The sequence below is a fragment of the Oncorhynchus kisutch genome, linkage group LG15 (genome assembly GCF_002021735.2).
Source record: "Oncorhynchus kisutch isolate 150728-3 linkage group LG15, Okis_V2, whole genome shotgun sequence".
Lineage (NCBI taxonomy): Eukaryota > Metazoa > Chordata > Actinopteri > Salmoniformes > Salmonidae > Oncorhynchus > Oncorhynchus kisutch.
In genome coordinates, this window is record NC_034188.2 from 21,983,324 (window position 1) to 22,001,991 (window position 18,668).

General features: G+C 44.5%; 1 protein-coding gene across 1 annotated transcript in view; it reads left to right on the forward strand.

Annotated features, from left to right (window-relative positions):
* aff2 (AF4/FMR2 family, member 2) overlaps positions 1-18,668 on the forward strand; it is a 351,632-nt gene that overhangs the window by 302,394 nt on the left and 30,570 nt on the right. The window contains exons 11-13 of the mRNA XM_031791376.1: positions 13,643-13,802; positions 14,881-15,987; positions 16,142-16,257. Of these exons, the coding sequence (XP_031647236.1) occupies positions 13,643-13,802; positions 14,881-15,987; positions 16,142-16,257 (1,383 nt within the window). The remainder of the gene's footprint in view (positions 1-13,642; positions 13,803-14,880; positions 15,988-16,141; positions 16,258-18,668) is intronic.

Consider the following 18,668-nt stretch of genomic DNA (forward strand, 5'->3'; position numbering starts at 1 on the left):
ATTATTAAAGTGGCTGGAGTTGAGTCAGTGTCATTGACAGTGTGTTGGCAGCAGCCACTCAATGTTAGTGGTGGCTGTTTAACAGTCTGATGGCCTTGAGATAGAAGCTGTTTTTCAGTCTCTCGGTCCCAGCTTTGATGCACTTGTACTGACCTCGCCTTCTGGATGACAGCGGGGTGAACAGGCAGTGGCTCGGGTGGTTGATGTCCTTGATGATCTTTATGGCCTTCCTGTAGCATCGGGTGGTGTAGGTGTCCTGGAGGGCAGGTAGTTTGCCCCCGGTGATGCGTTGTGCAGACCTCACTACCCTCTGGAGAGCCTTACGGTTGAGGGTGGTGCAGTTACCATACCAGGCGGTGATACAGCCCGCCAGGATGCTCTCGATTGTGCATCTGTAGAAGTTTGTGAGTGCTTTTGGTGACAAGCCGAATTACTTCAGCCTCCTGAGGTTGAAGAGGCGCTGCTGCGCCTTCATCACAATGCTGTCTGTGTGAGTGGACCAATTCAGTTTGTCTGTGATGTGTATGCCAAGGAACTTAAAACTTGCTACCCTCTCCACTACTGTTCCATCGATGTGGATAGGGGGGTGTTCCCTCTGCTGTTTCCTGAAGTCCACAATCATCTCCTTAGTTTTGTTGACGTTGAGTGTGAGGTTATTTTCCTGACACCACACTCCGAGGGCCCTCACCTCCTCCCTGTAGGCCGTCTCGTCGTTGTTGGTAATCAAGCCTACCACTGTTGTGTCGTCCGCAAACTTGATGATTGAGTTGGAGGCGTGCGTGGCCACGCAGTCGTGGGTAAACAGGGAGTACAGGAGAGGGCTCAGAACGCACCCTTGTGGGGCCCCAGTGTTGAGGATCAGCGGGGAGGAGATGTTGTTGCCTACCCTCACCACCTGGGGGCGGCCCGTCAGGAAGTCCAGTACCCAGTTGCACATGGCGGGGTCAAGACCCAGGGTCTCGAGCTTGATGACGAGCTTGGAGGGTACTATGGTGTTGAATGCCGAGCTGTAGTCGATGAACAGCATTCTCACATAGGTATTCCTCTTGTCCAGATGGGTTAGGGCAGTGTGCAGTGTGGTTGAGATTGCATCGTCTGTGGACCTATTTGGGCGGTAAGCAAATTGGAGTGGGTCTAGGGTGTCAGGTAGGGTGGAGGTGATATGGTCCTTGACTAGTCTCTCAAAGCACTTCATGATGACAGATGTGAGTGCTACGGGGCGGTAGTCGTTTAGCTCAGTTACCTTAGATTTCTTGGGAACAGGAACAATGGTGGCCCTCTTGAAGCATGTGGGAACAGCAGACTGGTATAGGGATTGATTGAATATGTCCGGCCAGCTGGTCTGCGCATGCTCTGAGGGCGCGGCTGGGGATGCCGTCTGGGCCTGCAGCATTGCGAGGGTTAACACGTTTAAATGTCTTACTCACCTCGGCTGCAGTGAAGGAGAGACCGCATGTTTTAATCGTTGCTATGGGAACGACATCTTCAACGCACGTTCTAATGAACTCGCACACCGAATCAGCGTATTCGTCAATGTTGTTATCTGACGCAATACGAAACATCTCCCAGTCCACGTGATGGAAGCAGTCTTGGAGTGTGGAGTCAGCTTGGTCGGACCAGCGTTGGACAGACCTCAGCGTGGGAGCTTCTTGTTTTAGTTTCTGTCTGTAGGCAGGGATCAACAAAATGGAGTCGTGGTCAGCTTTTCTGAAAGGGGGGCGGGGCAGGGCCTTATATGCGTCGCGGAAGTTAGAGTAACAATGATCCAAGGTCTTTCCACCCCTGGTTGTGCAATCGATATGCTGATAAAATTTAGGGAGTCTTGTTTTCAGATTAGCCTTGTTAAAATCCCCAGCTACAATGAATGCAGCCTCCGGATAAATTGTTTCCAGTTTGCAGAGAGTTAAATAAAGTTCGTTCAGAGCCATCGATGTGTCTGCTTGGGGGGGGATATATACGGCTGTGATTATAATCGAAGAGAATTCTCTTGGCAGATAATGCGGTCTACATTTGATTGTGAGGAATTCTAAATCAGGTGAACAGAAGGATTTGAGTTCCTGTATGTTTCTTTCATCACACCATGTCACGTTGGCCATAAGGCATACGCCCTCACCCCTCTTCTTACCAGAAAGATGTTTGTTTCTGTCGGCGCGATGCGTGGAGAAACCCGTTGGCTGCACCACTTCGGATAGCGTCTCTCCGGTGAGCCACGTTTCTGTGAAGCAAAGAACGTTACAGTCTCTGATGTCCCTCTGGAATGCTACCCTTGCTCGGATTTCATCAACCTTGTTGTCAAGAGACTGGACATTGGCAAGAAGAATGCTAGGGAGTGGTGCACGGTGTGCCCGTCTCCGGAGTCTGACCAGAAGACCGCCTCGTTTCCCTCTCTTTCGGAGTCGTTTTTTTGGGTCGCTGCATAGGATCTGCTCCGTTGTACTGTTTGTAAGGATCCGCGACGCGAAAAACATATTCTTGGTCGTACTGATGGTGAGTTGACGCTGATCTTATATTCAGTAGTTCTTCTCGACTGTATGTAATGAAACCTAAGATGACCTGGGGTACTAATGTAAGAAAAAACACGTAAAAAAACAAAAAACTGCATAGTTTCCTAGGAACGCGAAGCGAGGCGGCCATCTCTGTCGGCGCCGGAAGTTTCCCTACTGTAGTGTGGCCAGAGGATGACTATCAGACCAGAGAGATTGGCTGGCTGGCAGGGACAGGGGGTGTGGCGGTGGTGGAGAGAGCCCCATTCTAATTCATCATGCCTGTGCTGTGCTGCGTGTGACTGGGCTGCAGAAGGCCTCTAAGTGAATTAGGATACTGTTGAAGTCATGCCATCGATCACGGGAATGCTGTTCCCCATAATTAGTTTATCTTAAATGTAATGATCATCATTTTTGAGCACCAGGTTGGGGGGGGGGGGGGGGGGCAATCCTAACAGTGCTCCTCCCCTGAGCACTGTGACTGGTAATTTAATAAATGAAAGGCTATAATAGGTTTAGGGGCAGGAGGAAGTGTAGATTATCGGTTTGGAGGTCTGCGGCGAGTTATTCTTTTGGGTGATTTATTAAAATAATAGAGCGCGCTGCATGCTGAGGATCATTTAATAACACAGGGCACACAGAGTGAGGACAGACTAATTATGGATGACACCCCTCCAGCGGTCCAGCTCTCCCTTTTCTCTCTCACTCTCTCTTTCTTTCTCTCCTCCCACATACAGTGTGTACATACACTCACACACACAAACAAAAGCACAGTACTGTACGACAGATCTAACAATGAACGTCTGCGCCCTCAGATTCCAGGCTGGGGTGATTCAGTGTCATGGTGATTGAATGAGAGAGAGAGAGAACTCCTGTAGCTCTGTCCCACGCTGGGTATGTACATAGTCGATGGTAGGCTTCAAGGGGACTCCTACGGTAGGTACACCTACAGTGGCTCGTTCTTTAAAAGTTGTAGCGTACTGCGGCACAGCTTGCGTGGTGCCGCAGAATTCTTTAGCACGTTATTTAAGTGCCAACCAATGGTACCATTAACCTCTCTTGGGTAAGGGGCAGGATTTTGAATTTTGGATGAAAAGCATGCACAAATTAAACGGCCTGCTACTCAGCCCCAGAAGATATGATATGCATATAACTGGTAGATTTGGATAGAAAACATTCTAAAACTGTTAACATAGTGTCTGTGAGTATAACAGAACTGATTTAGCAGGTGAAAACCTGAGAAAAATCCATTCAGGAAGAAGTTTTTTTTGTTGGTTTTGTAGTTTTCTATTCAATGGCATTACAGTATCCATTGACTTATGACTCCATTTGCAGGTCCTATGCCTTCCACTAGATGTCAACAGTCTTTAGAAATCGTTTCAGGCTTGTATTCTTATAAATGAGGGAGTAAGACCAGTCTGAACGAGTGGACCCTAACGTGACGCAGAGTTTTTTTCAGGCTCATGTGCATTTCTTGTTTACCTTTTATATTGACAACGTTATTGTCCGGTTGAAATATTATAGATCATTTAGGCTAAAAAACAACCTGAGGGTTGAATATAAACATCGTTTGACATGATTCTATGAACTTTACAGATACAATTTGGATTTTTTTTGGCTGATTGTTTTGACTGAGTTTGAGCCTGTGGATTACTGAAGAAAACGCACTAACAAAACGGAGGTTTTTGGATATAAAGAGACTTCATTGAACAAAAGGAAAATTTATTGAGTAAATGAATGTCTTCTGATTGCCACCATATGAAGATCATCAAAGGTAAGGGATTAATTTTATCTCCATTTCTGAGTTTTGTAACGCTTCTGCTTGGCTGGTTACTGTCTGTAATAATTTTTCAACTGGGCTATGTTCTGGGCTAGGTATGCTTTCGCCTAAAAGCATTTTATAAATATGACACTGTGGTTGGTTTAACAAGAAGTTAATCTTTAAACCTATGTCAAATATGTTTTGTTTTCAGAATTTTTATAATGAGCATTTCTGTAATTGAATTTGGCGCTCTGCAACCTCACTGGATGTTTGCCAGATGGGACGCTAGCGTCCCACATACCCTAGAGAGGTTAATGCTAGTTAGTGCTAGTTGACCACCAGAGGGAATCTTTGAGAAGCATTTGATAGCCTTCAATAGTGGCTGTACTAGAGAATTTAAAACCTTTTTTGTAAGAACATAGTATATGATTTAATTAATTTGCTTAATATTATGGTGTTTCTATTCCAAGAAAAATGAAGGATGGAATGGAAAATATGGCGCTGTACAATGTGACGGTCGGGAGTAGGCTACAGTATTTGTCTATTTAGCTAAACAATCCCTGTGTCTTGCGGGCACTCGGGAGACAGGGTTTCAATTCTCAGATGGGGAATTTGTTCTAAACTGGCTTGCCTAGTTAAATAAAGGTTACACTAAGAGCATGACATTTCTACACCCTAATTGTAGTCTAAGCAATACCCAAACTGAGATTCGGGGAAAATAAAAAATCTCATTGATTTATCAAGACCAGTCCCCATGCTTGTCTCAGAGCAGTGCGAAACGGTGCTAAAATAGTTATAGGCTTCAAATCCTATCGCTTCTAACTTCAATATGCTCTTTAAATAAATAAGACCTACACCACTTTTAACAGCCCATTACTCAACACTAGTGAGACTCATGTCGCCTACGGTAGGCCTACAGTATATATTTAAAAAATGAGGGACTAAGCCAATAAATACATATAGAGGATTGGAGGATACTAAATTTAAACCAAAAGCCGCCTCATGGGTCTCCCGGTGGCGGCCGGCACGGGTATCTGTAGCAACGCATTTTGCATTGCGATGCGGTGCGGTGGTTTAGACAGCTGTGCCACATTAAATAGTACCCGAAAAAGAAGATCTCAACTGGATCTCAACTGGCAGCTTCCTTAAATAGTTCCCGTAAAACACCAGTCTCAACATCAACAGTGAAGAGGCGACTGTTTTTTCCTTTTTTTACGATTTGCACATCATTACAACACTGTATATAGACATAATATGACCTTTGAAATGTCTTTATTCCTTTGGAACTTTTGTGAGTGTAATGTTTACTGTTTATTTTTATTTATTTTTTTCACCTTTGTTTATTATCTATTTCACTTGTTTTGGCAATGTAAACATGTTTCTCATGCCAATAAAGCCCCTTAGGTTGAATAAATTGGAAAGAGAGAGAGAGCGCGAGAGAGAGCGAGCAGCATAGGTTTCTGTCTCTATAGACCTGCTCAAATTTCTTAATCTATAATTAAGGATTAGACTTTATTGAAGAGTAGAAAATGACAGTTCTTCCTCCAGAATATAGGATTCTTTGGGATAAGAGGGAATGGTAATGTAACCTGCTCAGGGTTGCCCAGCGCCTCATCAGCAATAGATGTTTAAATCATTAGAAAGTACAAACAAATAAAGAAGAAGCAAGGGACTGGCACGTCTGAACTGACTCACCGTTACAGCAGCCAGTCAGCTGGATCATTAGGGACTGGCACGTCTGAACTGACTCACCGTTACAGCAGCCATTCAGCTGGATCATTAGGGACTAGCACGTCTGAACTGACTCACCGTTACATCAGCCAGTCAGCTGGATCAACAGGGACTGGCACGTCTGAACTGACTCACTGTTACATCAGCCATTCAGTTGGATCATTAGGGACTGGCACGTCTGAACTGACTCACCGTTACAGCAGCCATTCAGCTGGATCATTAGGGACTGGCACGTCTGAACTGACTCACCGTTACAGCAGCCAGTCAGCTGGATCATTAGGGACTGGCACGTCTGAACTGACTCACCGTTACATCAGCGATTCAGCTGGATCAACAGGGACTGGCACGTCTGAACTGACTCACCGTTACAGCAGCCATTCAGCTGGGTCATTAGGGACTGGCACGTCTGAACTGACTCACCGTTACAGCAGCCATTCAGCTGGATCAATAGGGACTGGCACGTCTGAACTGACTCACTGTTACAGCAGCCATTCAGCTGGATCAATAGGGACTGGCACATCTGACCTGACTCACCGTTACAGCAGCCAGTCAGCTGGATCATTAGGGACTGGCACGTCTGAACTGACTCACCGTTACATCAGCCAGTCAGCTGGATCATTGGGGACTGGTACGTCTGAACTGACTCACCGTTACAGCAGCCAGTCAGCTGGATCATTAGGGACTGGTACGTCTGAACTGACTCACCGTTACAGCAGCCAGTCAGCTGGATCAATAGGGACTGGCACGTCTGAACTGTCTCACCGTTACAGCAGCCAGTCAGCTGGATCATTAGGGACTGGCACGTCTGAACTGACTCACCGTTACAGCAGCCTGTCAGCTGGATCAATAGGGACTGGCACGTCTGAACTGACTCACCGTTACAGCAGCCAGTCAGCTGGCTCCCTCCAAAATGTAGATGTGTTCTGTCTGTACCCAGGTCTGATTTAATGATTCTTCTCCACCACCCACCACCTTCAGGGGCTTGCCTCCAGCCCTGCCTGCCTCTTCTTTTGATAGATCTGTCTCTTCTCTCTCTTTCTGCTGTCTCTCTCTCTAGTTCCACAGTCTGAGGCTGAAGGCTAGCTCCTCCACCACTCGCCTCATCAATTCCGCCAGCGGCCTCTGTCTATTGGCCTTATTGATCGAGGATTATCGTATCAGTGTAAATAGAAGGAGAAAATCACACATCGATAGCAGACTGTTCCTAAAGCTGCCAATTCAGCCAGCCCCTGGCCGCGGGATCCCTGGAGGTTGGCCTTGTTGTGACCCTTGATGATCCCATTGGAGATAGATAGATATAGATAGATAGATAGATAGATAGATAGATAGATAGATAGATAGATAGATAGATAGATAGATAGATAGATAGATAGATAGATAGATAGATAGATAGATAGATAGATAGATAGATAGATAGATAGATAGATAGATAGATAGATAGATAGATAGATAGATAGATAGATAGATAGATAGATAGATAGATAGATAGATAGATTAGATAGATAGATAGATAGATAGATAGATAGATAGATAGATAGATAGATAGATAGATAGATAGATAGATAGATAGATAGATAGATAGATAGATAGATAGATAGATAGATAGATAGATAGATAGATAGATAGATAGATAGATAGATAGATAGATAGATAGATAGATAGATAGATAGATAGATAGATAGATAGATAGATAGATAGATAGATAGATAGATATTGCTCCCGTATGTATGTATGTATGTATGTATGTATGTATGTATGTATATGAGTGAGTGAGAAATAGTTGTAAATATCCCTTTTTTTTCTCCAAATTGCACTGGCCTGGAAAATTGCTTCATTACTAAACATTGAATATTTATGGTGTAAACAGTTTGAAATATCCTAACTTGACTTATTTATTAAATGTTTAATGAATGCTCCAAGACGTTTGGTTTGTGTAATGACTACATCAGGATTCTGTCTGGGTCTGTCTGGCAGCGTCTTGTTCAAAGAGTTGTACATAACTGTAGATAATCTGATAATGTGACTCAATGGAATGATACGGTAGAGCTGCCCCCTCTTTAAAACTCACTGTGAATCTATATCTGGACAGCTTCGTGAAGAATCTTGAAGACTCAAATTAATTAGCTGGCATAAATGGTGAAATATATGCACTGGTACTGTGTGGTGAGTTAGAAGCTGTTGATTTTGGAGTACCCTCCTATCACATTCCCTTGTGAGGTCCTTGTGTGGAGCCTGGGATTTGTCTGGGGTTTGCCTTGGGCTACTGTCTCTCTGCTGGGAGACACTTATTTCCTCCTCTCCCAGTCTGTTCCTGAAGGCCCTCCATCCAGTTTGTTTTGGAATGAGGAAGAAATTGGAAAACTCATTAATTATGAATGCCATTCGTTTATTTACTTAAATTATAGCAGATTAATAGTGCCACGTTTGGTGTTCAAATGTAAATGTGTGAGATGCGGCCCTTTGAACAGTGGTGATTGAAACACATTATAGTAGTCGTCTGCATTAGAGACGTATGCAACTGTTTGTTTATGTTCTCTGTTATATGTCAATAACCTTCATCTGAACCGGGATGATGTGTTACGGCAGCAAATGAGTCATTATTTTCCCCTGCTGCCATGAATTTCATCACTCTGGTTGGAACAGCCAGTTCCGTGGACAGAGGAGGAGGTTTTTTCTAAATGTCTTTATAGTCTGCTGTGAGAAAGGCAGCTCGTTGTTGCGAGCACCGAGATAATAGAAACAGGTTAGAGAGGTTAGGAGGGTCTTCTGAGAGCAGAGCCTGTTAGCAGGTCCGAGGTTAGTGGGCTAGACTGAGGTGAACACACTGAAAGCAGACAGCAGCCATTGTTCTAAAGACACCAGCCCCTTATTTTCCCACAATTCACCACAGGATTCTATCAGCTGTCAGCTGAGGCTCACCTCCATCAAGTGGACAAAGGAAATGAAGTGACCTTACTACGCTGCTGTTCTTCACACTCTCAAGTAGAACATTAGCGCTTCCCTTTTATGAATTATTTACATGCACAAGCACTACTTGGAGAGACTGAGTGGTGAAAGAAAGAATGTCTCCAAGAGGTCTATTTTAAACACTTTAATGGGACCTAGGATACTAATTACGTTTCTTCTTCCAGAGAATGACGTGGACAACACTTGGGTATTGGAGAAAGCCACAGTATTTCTACTTACATAAAAAAAAATGGAATGTAGAAAAAGAGGGTATTCTTAGAACTATTCCTAGTACGCCATGGATCTGTCAATGGTTGCCTTGTCATTTCAGCTAGGGTTATCTCAGAGTGATGTGTGTAGATCGATGGTCCTTTACTGTCCTTTACTGTTGGGTTATTCTAGTGCTGGCAAGATGCCATGTCCTCCTCCTACTCTGCCATCCTACTAGCAATGGGCAGTGGCGGGCTCTGCTAGGGCAGGGCATAGGAACACCATGCCACACTATATTACCCACAGGGCCTTGTCCTCTTCCTTTATCTTTAATTATTAACCTGAACTGGCTCTGAGACTCAGAATTCTGCTTTGGAACCAAACGGCCACTAGGCAAGCCCTGGGGGCAGGATAGTTAGCTACTTCTTTAAGGACTTGACCTGGCTCAGACAAGCTGGACCTTAGTAAATAGCTATTGGTCCATGGCACAGTGTAGTTATTTGACACATGGCTCTGTTTCACTGCAGAGCCTAGTGCCACAGCTATGTCCCAGAGCCTAGTGCCACCGCTATGTCCCAGAGCCTAGTGCTATGGCTATGTCCAAGAGCCTAGTGCCACGGCTGTGTCCCATAACCTAGTGCCACAGCTATGTCCCATAACCTAGTGCCACAGCTATGTCCCATAACCTAGTGCCACAGCTATGTCCCATAACCTAGTGCCACAGCTATGTCCCATAACCTAGTGCCACAGCTATGTCCCATAACCTAGTGCCACAGCTATGTCCCAGATTTGATCTCCAAGCTGCCATATGCCCCCTCACCCTGTCACAGAAAAACACAATAATCAATGGTGTGTTGACAAAAAGATCCCCATCGTTACATCATGTTTAATTTCCACTATCCTGTCCAGTGTGTCTCAGGTCCTCTATAACCGGTCTTTAGACTATAGTGGGTGGAGCGTCTTTAGATGGCTTCAGTAGCAGTGGAGGCTGCTGAGGGGAGGACGGCTCACAATAATGCCTGGAGGAGAGCCAACAGAATGGCATCAAACACATGGAAATCATGTGTTTGTTGTATTTTATACCATTCCACCAATTCCACTTCTGCCATTAGCACGAGCCCATCCTCCACAATTAACGTGCCTCCATCCTCCTGTGTTCAGTAGTGTGGGTTTTATTGTGTTATAAAGCGGATCCAACATATGAACCAGTAGCATGACAGAGAGTTGAAAGAGTGTGGAATATTAAGTACGTAGGTGGTGAGAAAGTAAACGGCCTCCTGAAGGCATTTATCATCAACCGCTAGAGCTGTTACCTTCTCCAGCAGACCCACAGTACCATACACCCCTGCAACATCTTCTTCAGCTAGTCTAGTGTTGACACTTTCAATAGGGAGAATAAATAGCTTATTATAAAGCATGATGTCAATTTCCATTGTTCTGCAGTTACAGTTGCTAGACCCCTTAGGAATTACTTGGATTTCTACATAAATTTGTCAAAAAATTTGATCTGATCTTCCTCTAAGTCACAACAATAGACAAACACAGTGTCCTGAAACAAACAACACACCAATTATTGTATTGTTCTTGTCTATATTGAATACATCATTTAAACATTCACAGTGTAGGTTGGAAAAGGTCTGTGAACCCCAAGGCTAATGACTTGCCCTAAAGCTAATTGGAGTCAGGACTCAGCTAACCTGGAGTCCAATCAATGAGACGAGGTTGGAGATGTTGGTTAGAGCTGCCCTGCAATATAAAAAACACGGACCAAATGTGAGTTTGCTATTCACATGAAGCATTACCTGTTGTGAACCATGCCTAGAACAAAAGAGATCTAAGAAGACCTAAGACTAAGAATTGTTGACTTGCATAAAGCTGGAAATGGTTCCAAAAGTATCTCTAAAAGCTGTAATGTTCATCAGTCCACGGTAAGACAAATTGTCTATAAATTGAGAAAGTTTAGCACTGTTGCTACTCTCCCTAAGAGTGGCAGTCCTGCAAAGATGACTGCAAGAGCTCAGTGCAGAATGCCCAATGAGGTTAAGAAGAATCCTAGAGTGTCAGCTATAGACTTACAGAAATCTCTGGAACATGGTAACATCTCTGCTGACAAGGCTATGATATGTGAAACAGTAAACAAGAATGGTGTTCATGGGGAGGACACCACGGAAGAAGCCAGTGGTATCCAAAAAAAACATTGCTGCACGTCTGAAGTTTGCAAAAGAGCACCTGGATGTTCCAGGATATGTTCCAAAATACACTGTGGATAAATGAAACTAAAGTTGAGTTGTTTGGAAGGAACACACAACACTATGTGTGGAGAAAAAAAGGCACAGCACACCAACATCTGAACCTCATCCCAACTGTAAAATATGGTTGAGGGAGCATCATGGTTTGGGGCTGCTTTGCTGCCTCAGGGCTGGACAGCTTGCTATCATTGACGGAAAAATGAATTCCCAAGTTTATCAAGACATCTGGCTATCTGTCCGTCAATTGAAGCTCAACAGAAGTTGGGTGATGCAACAGGACAACAACTCAAAACACAGAAGTAAATCAACAACAGAATGGCTTCAACAGAAGAAAATACTTCTGGAGTGGCCCAGTCAGAGTCCTGACCTCAACTCGATTGAGATGCTGTGGCATGACCTCAAGAGCGGTTCACACCACACATCCCAAGAATATTGCTGAACTGAAACAGTTTTGTAAAGAGGAATGGTCCAAAACTCCTCCTGACCGTTGTGCAGGTCTGATACGCAACTACAGAAAACATTTGGTTGAGGTTAATGCTGCCAAAGGAGGGTCAACCAGTTATTAAATCCAAGAGTTAACATACTCTTTTCACCCTGCACTGTGAATGTTTACACACTGTGGTCAATGAAAACATGACAGAGTATAATTGTGTGTGTTATTAGTTTAGGCAGACTATGTTTGTCTATTATTATTATTATTATTATTTACCTTTATTTAACTAGGTAGGCAAGTTGAGAACACCTTTATTTAACTAGGTAGGCAAGTTGAGAACACCTTTATTTAACCAGGTAGGCAAGTTGAGAACAAGTTCTCATTTACAATTGCGACCTGGCCAAGATAAAGCAAAGCAGTTCGACAGATAAAACGACACAGAGTTACACATGGAGTAAAACAGACATACAGTCAATAATACAGTATAAACAAGTCTATATACAATGTGAGCAAATGAGGTGGGAAGGGAGGTAAAGGCAAAAAAGGCCATGGTGGCAAAGTAAATACAATATAGCAAGTAAAACACTGGAATGGTAGTTTTGCAATGGAAGAATGTGCAAAATAGAAATAAAAATAATGGGGTGCAAAGGAGCAAAATAAATAAATAAATAAAAATTAAATACAGTTGGGAAAGAGGTAGTTGTTTGGGCTAAATTATAGGTGGGCTATGTACAGGTGCAGTAATCTGTGAGCTGCTCTGACAGTTGGTGCTTAAAGCTAGGGAGGGAGATAAGTGTTTTCAGTTTCAGAGATTTTTGTAGTTCGTTCCAGTCATTGGCAGCAGAGAACTGGAAGGAGAGGCGGCCAAAGAAAGAATTGGTTCTGGGGGTGACTAGAGAGATATACCTGCTGGAGCGTGTGCCACAGTTGGGAGATGCTATGGTGACCAGCGAGCTGAGATAACGGGGGACTTTGCCTAGCAGGGTCTTGTAGATGACATGGAGCCAGTGGGTTTGGCGACGAGTATGAAGCGAGGGCCAGCCAACGAGAGCGTACAGGTCGCAATGGTGGGTAGTATATGGGGCTTTGGTGTGACTTATTGTTGTGACTTAGATGAAGATCAGGTCGAATTTTATGACCAATTTATGCAGAAATCCAGGTAATTCCAAAGGGCTCACATACTTTTTGTTGTCACTGTATATGATGTATTTGATGAAATTGATAATCAGATGTCAGATGCATTATTCTCTTAATAACAGTTTGCCTTGTTGAGAGAGAGAGAGAGAGAGAGAGAGAGAGAGAGAGAGAGAGAGAGAGAAAGAGAGAGAGCGAGAGGGAGAGAGAGAGAGATGCTGTGTGATTGATGGGGCTGTCTCCAGCTGTCTTCAGGCTGTGTGGATCTGGGAGTCATGTCAATGACAGGCGGACTCATCGCGACCAACTCTGTGTCACTGCTGAGCGAGCCAGCACCACAGCACTGAGTGCTGGGCAGAGAGAGCACAAGGCCGGGCGTGTGGCTGGCGCCAAACATGAAGCAGAGCACAAGGCTGCTCTTAGCAAAATGATGACACAAAAGAAATCTGCGTCACAGCGCATCAGTGCATTAGTCACACACGCCAGTGGAATGAGATCAGTCCGGGGTCACAGAGGGCTAGGTAGTGCTGCTGAAATATGAGGCTACAGTAAAGCTTTGTCTATCACACAGTAAATGTTTATCTATACAAACATGTATACTTTTTTTCTCTCTCTATGTCCTTCTCTACATGTTCTCTCTTTCTCTCTATTTCTCTTTCTTCTCTCGTTCTTTCTCTAAATCTCTCCTACCCAGCATCCCTGTGGCCACGTCTCGGACCAGTGACCCGGGCCACTCTAGTGGCGCCTCGGCCAGCTCCAGTGAATCAGAGAGCAGCTCTGAGTCGGATTCAGACAGTGAGAGCAGCTCCAGTGACAGCGAGTGTAACGGGGCCTCCCGGACCGCCACCCCAGAGGTATAACACAATCGCTCCTTACTGTATTGTACCAACCAACCGGGACAGTCAGATTTTTTTTACTGTGCTATCAACCAATACTCAACCTGTGTAATACCATAGGGAAAAACATTTATCCTATTATTTTAGGCTACAGAAACACACTATATTACACTAATACCACTAGTACAGCATTTTGATCTAGGGATGAAAACCCCCCATCTACTCTAATATCACTATTATTTTGATAGGATTAAACTAGCCGACTTAGTAGCAACTTTCCCTCTTTCCCGGTTGTTGCAGTTGATGGTAGTAAAGTGACTTCGACACTTGCATGGCAGTTTAAGCAGCTCAAGTGCCAGGCAGAGTAGTATTCCACAGAGGAGCACTGAGTGTTAGACCCGGGTAAATACTTACCACAGTGCATCTGGGCGCCCTCTACAGGCCATATGACTTTCTGTCCACCAAGGAAGAGCCAATTGGAACAGCCAGGTGGGCCAGGAAACGGGCCTGTCCGTCTTTAAGGATGTCTCATTCCCTCTCTAAGTGCACTCCACTGATGTTTTTTCTAAAGACACAGGAGTTTTCCGGAAGCCATGTTAGATGGGATTTAAAGGCTGGGCCTTTCAAAGAGGAAGAGTGAAAGGGAAAGTATGTGTTATCCACTGTTTTATACTCAGTGGTTTTAATTCCTTAGTCAATTCATTTCCAACACTTCCTTTCCGAATGATTTGCTATCATTTCGATCATTCAGGACAGGATTTATGATTTAATATGAAACACTTCTACTTGTCGTGGGGCATAATGGTACAAACAAACGATGTGAGATGGCATGGTCGGAGACTAGCACAAGGACAATTTGGGAGCACTACTCAGTCATTCATGAGTTTCTGAGAGTCTATTTTAATGGTCTCTTCATCAGGACATTGGCTCGTTGGTTTGATAGCATATAGCTCTGAAGAGACAATTGAATTATCACATTTTACTTTCATGAGTCAACACAGTGTTTTATGAAGCTATGTAGTCTACTATCAAACTAAACGTGGATCTATCTAACTGTATATTCTTTGTCCTTGATACTTATTTTGTTCTCACACAGCCTGAACCTCCATCAACAAACAAATGGCAGCTGGATAAGTGGCTGAACAAAGTGACCCCACACAATAAAGCACTTATCAGTACCCAGTCAGAGAGAGAGAGCCATGGGCTCTGCAGCTCCCAGCCTGACCACAGCCAGCAGGCACCTGGGTGCCAGGACTTGGCCCCAGGAAAGAGCAAGCCTGGGCCCACCGTCCTGCTGGCCCAGACCGACGCCAAGGAACGGGCCCTCCTCAGCCCCATCCGAGAGAAGGCCAAGCCCAAGACTGGACCAAAGGTCTCAGAGGGCAAGAGTTCAAAGTCCCCAGCAGCGGTGGTGGTGGAGCCGGCCCCAGCCAGACGCAGCATTGGAAAGAAGCAGCCAAAGAAAGTGGAGCGCTCATCCAGCCTGGAAGAACACAGCTCCTGGTCCAAGCCCATCAACCCCTCCATCAGCACTACCCTTAAGGAGAAGGAGCCTCCGCCTCTTCTGGAGCCGCCCAAGTCCAGGACCAAGGGCACCAGTGGGAAAGCTGCCCCTAGGAAGGAACCTCGCACCACCACTACCACGACAACTACTCCAGCTCATCCTCCCCCAGCCCCAGTCCTGGACAAGAAGAAGCACAGGGGGCCCAGCAGGATCCTCCCCAAGTCCAAGGAGTTCATCGAGACTGAGTCTTCGTCGTCTGAGTGCCACTCTGAACCAGAGGATCTGATCAAGGTCCCTAACCCTCCCTGCCCAGGTCCCAGCAGCCTGCAGACTCTCAAAGCAGCCAATATCCTGAGTGTCAGTAGCCTTACCAGCACCTGCAGCACTTCCATCTCTATCCCAGACCCTGGTGTGGTTTCGGGCTTATTGGAAGACCCCCTCTTGTCCCCTGTCCCCATCGTCCAGAACGAACTGTTGTCCCCTCTCAGGGACTTTGAGGACATCAAGTCACTGTGGGTGAAGATCGAGCTGAGCTTCCTGTCTAGAATCCCAGGACAGGACCCCCCTGAGCCCCCTCCTGTGAAGGTTGAGCCCCAGGAACACTGGGAACCCAGCACCAAGCACAGACACCAGTCCCCCGCCAGTCAACAGTCTACCCCTGTTGAGAAACCCCCTAGCAAGGCCAAGAGGAAACACAAGGCAAGTGCAGAACCTTTCTCACTCTTTTTCTCTCTAGGTACTAACTGTTATTGGTTTGTGGGATAGTGGTTGGAGTGTGTCCATGGAGGAGCAGTGAGAAAGTGCTGATAGTATGTTCAATGCTGACTGTGCTGTTTGTGTGTGTGTTCTTTAGTCGGACCATTGTAACGCTGTCGGCGGGAGCAAGAAGTTACGGTTGGAGAAAGACTCCATGCTTCTTCCCCCATGCATCTCACCCATTCACAACCACAAGAACATTAGCACAAAAGAGTAAGTGTCGCCGAACCGCTCACTGTGCAGTACTTACTTAACTCATCACTATGGTTACTGGATGAGAAAAGGAATGTGTAGAGCATCCTGTTATGTACAGTAAATGGTTACAGGGATGTACACATTCATTATGGATGTCCACAGTGTACTTAAAGGCTGTTGTTTTTCTCTTATGGGTGGTAGTACTGTATGTGTTGTGAATGGCTACGTCCAACCAGTGTAGATCCTCCTCAGAGAGGATGCTCGGAGGTACAGGAGCAGTGATGTTTCTAGTATGGAATACCCTTAGCTGCTGCTAGCTCTTTGCTGTGTCCTGTGTCCTACAGCATTAAGGTAACATGACACCGACAAGGGCGCTAAAGCTCATTTTAGATATTTAATTAGCACTGCGGAGACCTACTGCTCATCAAAGGGACGCTGGTGACAAGAGTCGGGGGTCAAGTGTAGTGAGTCCGGAGGATGGAGTGTCCGCTAGCTGAGCTTTACCACTAATCACTACATATATTTAATATGATTACCCAGCGCTGTGATATATGAGCTGCCACGGGTATCTAGTGCAGAAATATTGAACCCTTTGGTCTGGTCTGAAGCCTTTAAATCAGTTGAATTTAGACAACCTCAAAGCCTTTTAATCAGATTGGAGTGTAAAGATGCTTTGTATTAATTCTGTTAAACCGACCAGGGTTCTGCTCATTTTCCGGCCTGTGAAACAAGACAAAATATGCTGCTGTTGACAAATAACCTGAGCAACATAATCCTAATGAGGTTTTCTGACTGTGTTTCCCCCGTTACTGCTTCAGGCGCTCTTGCGCCAGCTAAGCATTTTTTTCTCATATATAAAATCCCCATGAGTTTAGGGAAAGGGGGCGAAAATAATCTGTTGTTGCAACCAATGTGAAAAATATAGTAGCTGCAGGAGGGAGGCGAGGTTTCTCACTGCTACTTTACATTCTTGCTGGTTTTTAAACTCAATAATGACTTTGAGGAAACTCTATAACGGCAACTTCCTTACCTGTCTCTTATCTGTTAACATGGAGAAATTGAGGAAATGTTATTGTTAATAGAATCCCCACGAAGACACACACACACACACACACACACACACACACACAGCTATACCGAGAACACACTCACATGGATCCAGACTGCAGTCTGCTGGGTTCCCCTCTGAGGGGCCAGGTTTCTGGAGCAGGAGTGGATATTAGAAGGACTGTGAATCTAAGTGCTTTCTGTCTCAACAAACTGCCGTTCCACTGCCTGATCAATCAATATTCTGACCCCACAGTGCACTACAGGGCTATTTCTAGTCCTATTTCTAGGCTGCCTCCTTAGAGGGTCAGGTACTGAAAAATAATGTGTCAAAATGTAAATGGTTTTATGGTTTTAAACAAATCCAAAAGGATATGTTTAAATGATATTAAATATCATTGATTTACTCCTTTTTACATTCCAAAGAACAAAACCAACATACAAATACGTACCGACAACTTACGGACACATACAAACAATGACCATGTCTCATCTGTCCAGACCCGCCTGTCACAATCCCATCCCTAGTGCCTGCATTAATGTTTGCCACATGGCCTTAAATTGAACCAGTTTGTTTTTCTCAGTCGCCCATGCAATTTCAATAACAAATCATTTGATTTTGTTCATTGTATTAAGGATGGCGGATTGATTGACTTCCTCATTTTTAGTATACGTTTTTGATGAGTGATGAGAAAATAATTTTACAGCCCATTGGTATCTCTCTATGTGTCATGTCTTGAAATATGCACACAGGCAGATTAAAAGTATGTTTATATTGTAACATTCTAGCTCCGCCCACAACTTCTGAACTTTATAGCATTCCTAGAAAGCATGGATTATTGAATCATTATTAGTTGTACACTTGACACATGACTGCCATTGTACTGTTAAATTGGTGCATTTTGTGTAATACATTCTATATATATTAGTTTATACTGGATTAAGCATACAATTTTGGTAGTTATGCTCAAACTTTCACTCCATCTTATGCCAACGTCAGTTCTTTTTAAATCTTGGTTCCATTGGTTGATCTTTTTTTCTAAGAGATTTTCAGTTGGATATGCTCTTTTATGAAACCCAACAGACACTGAGAAGTATCTGTACTTTATGCCTTACCTGTATAGTGCTGCATTGAATTAGTCTTATAATAAAAGCAGAAATGATCATTCATTCTGACAAACAGAATGCTCTAAGGCCAGCTGCTTTCTTTCAGGCCTGCACATAATGCCTGTACTTCTAAATTTTACAAATACCTCAGACAGTCAAGTCATTTCTCTTTTTTTTTCATCCATCCACCACTTTGATGACATAGCAGTTGAGATTGGTTTGCATTTCAGAGGCTGTGAACTCACATTATTGGGGGGGGGGGGGGTCATAACACT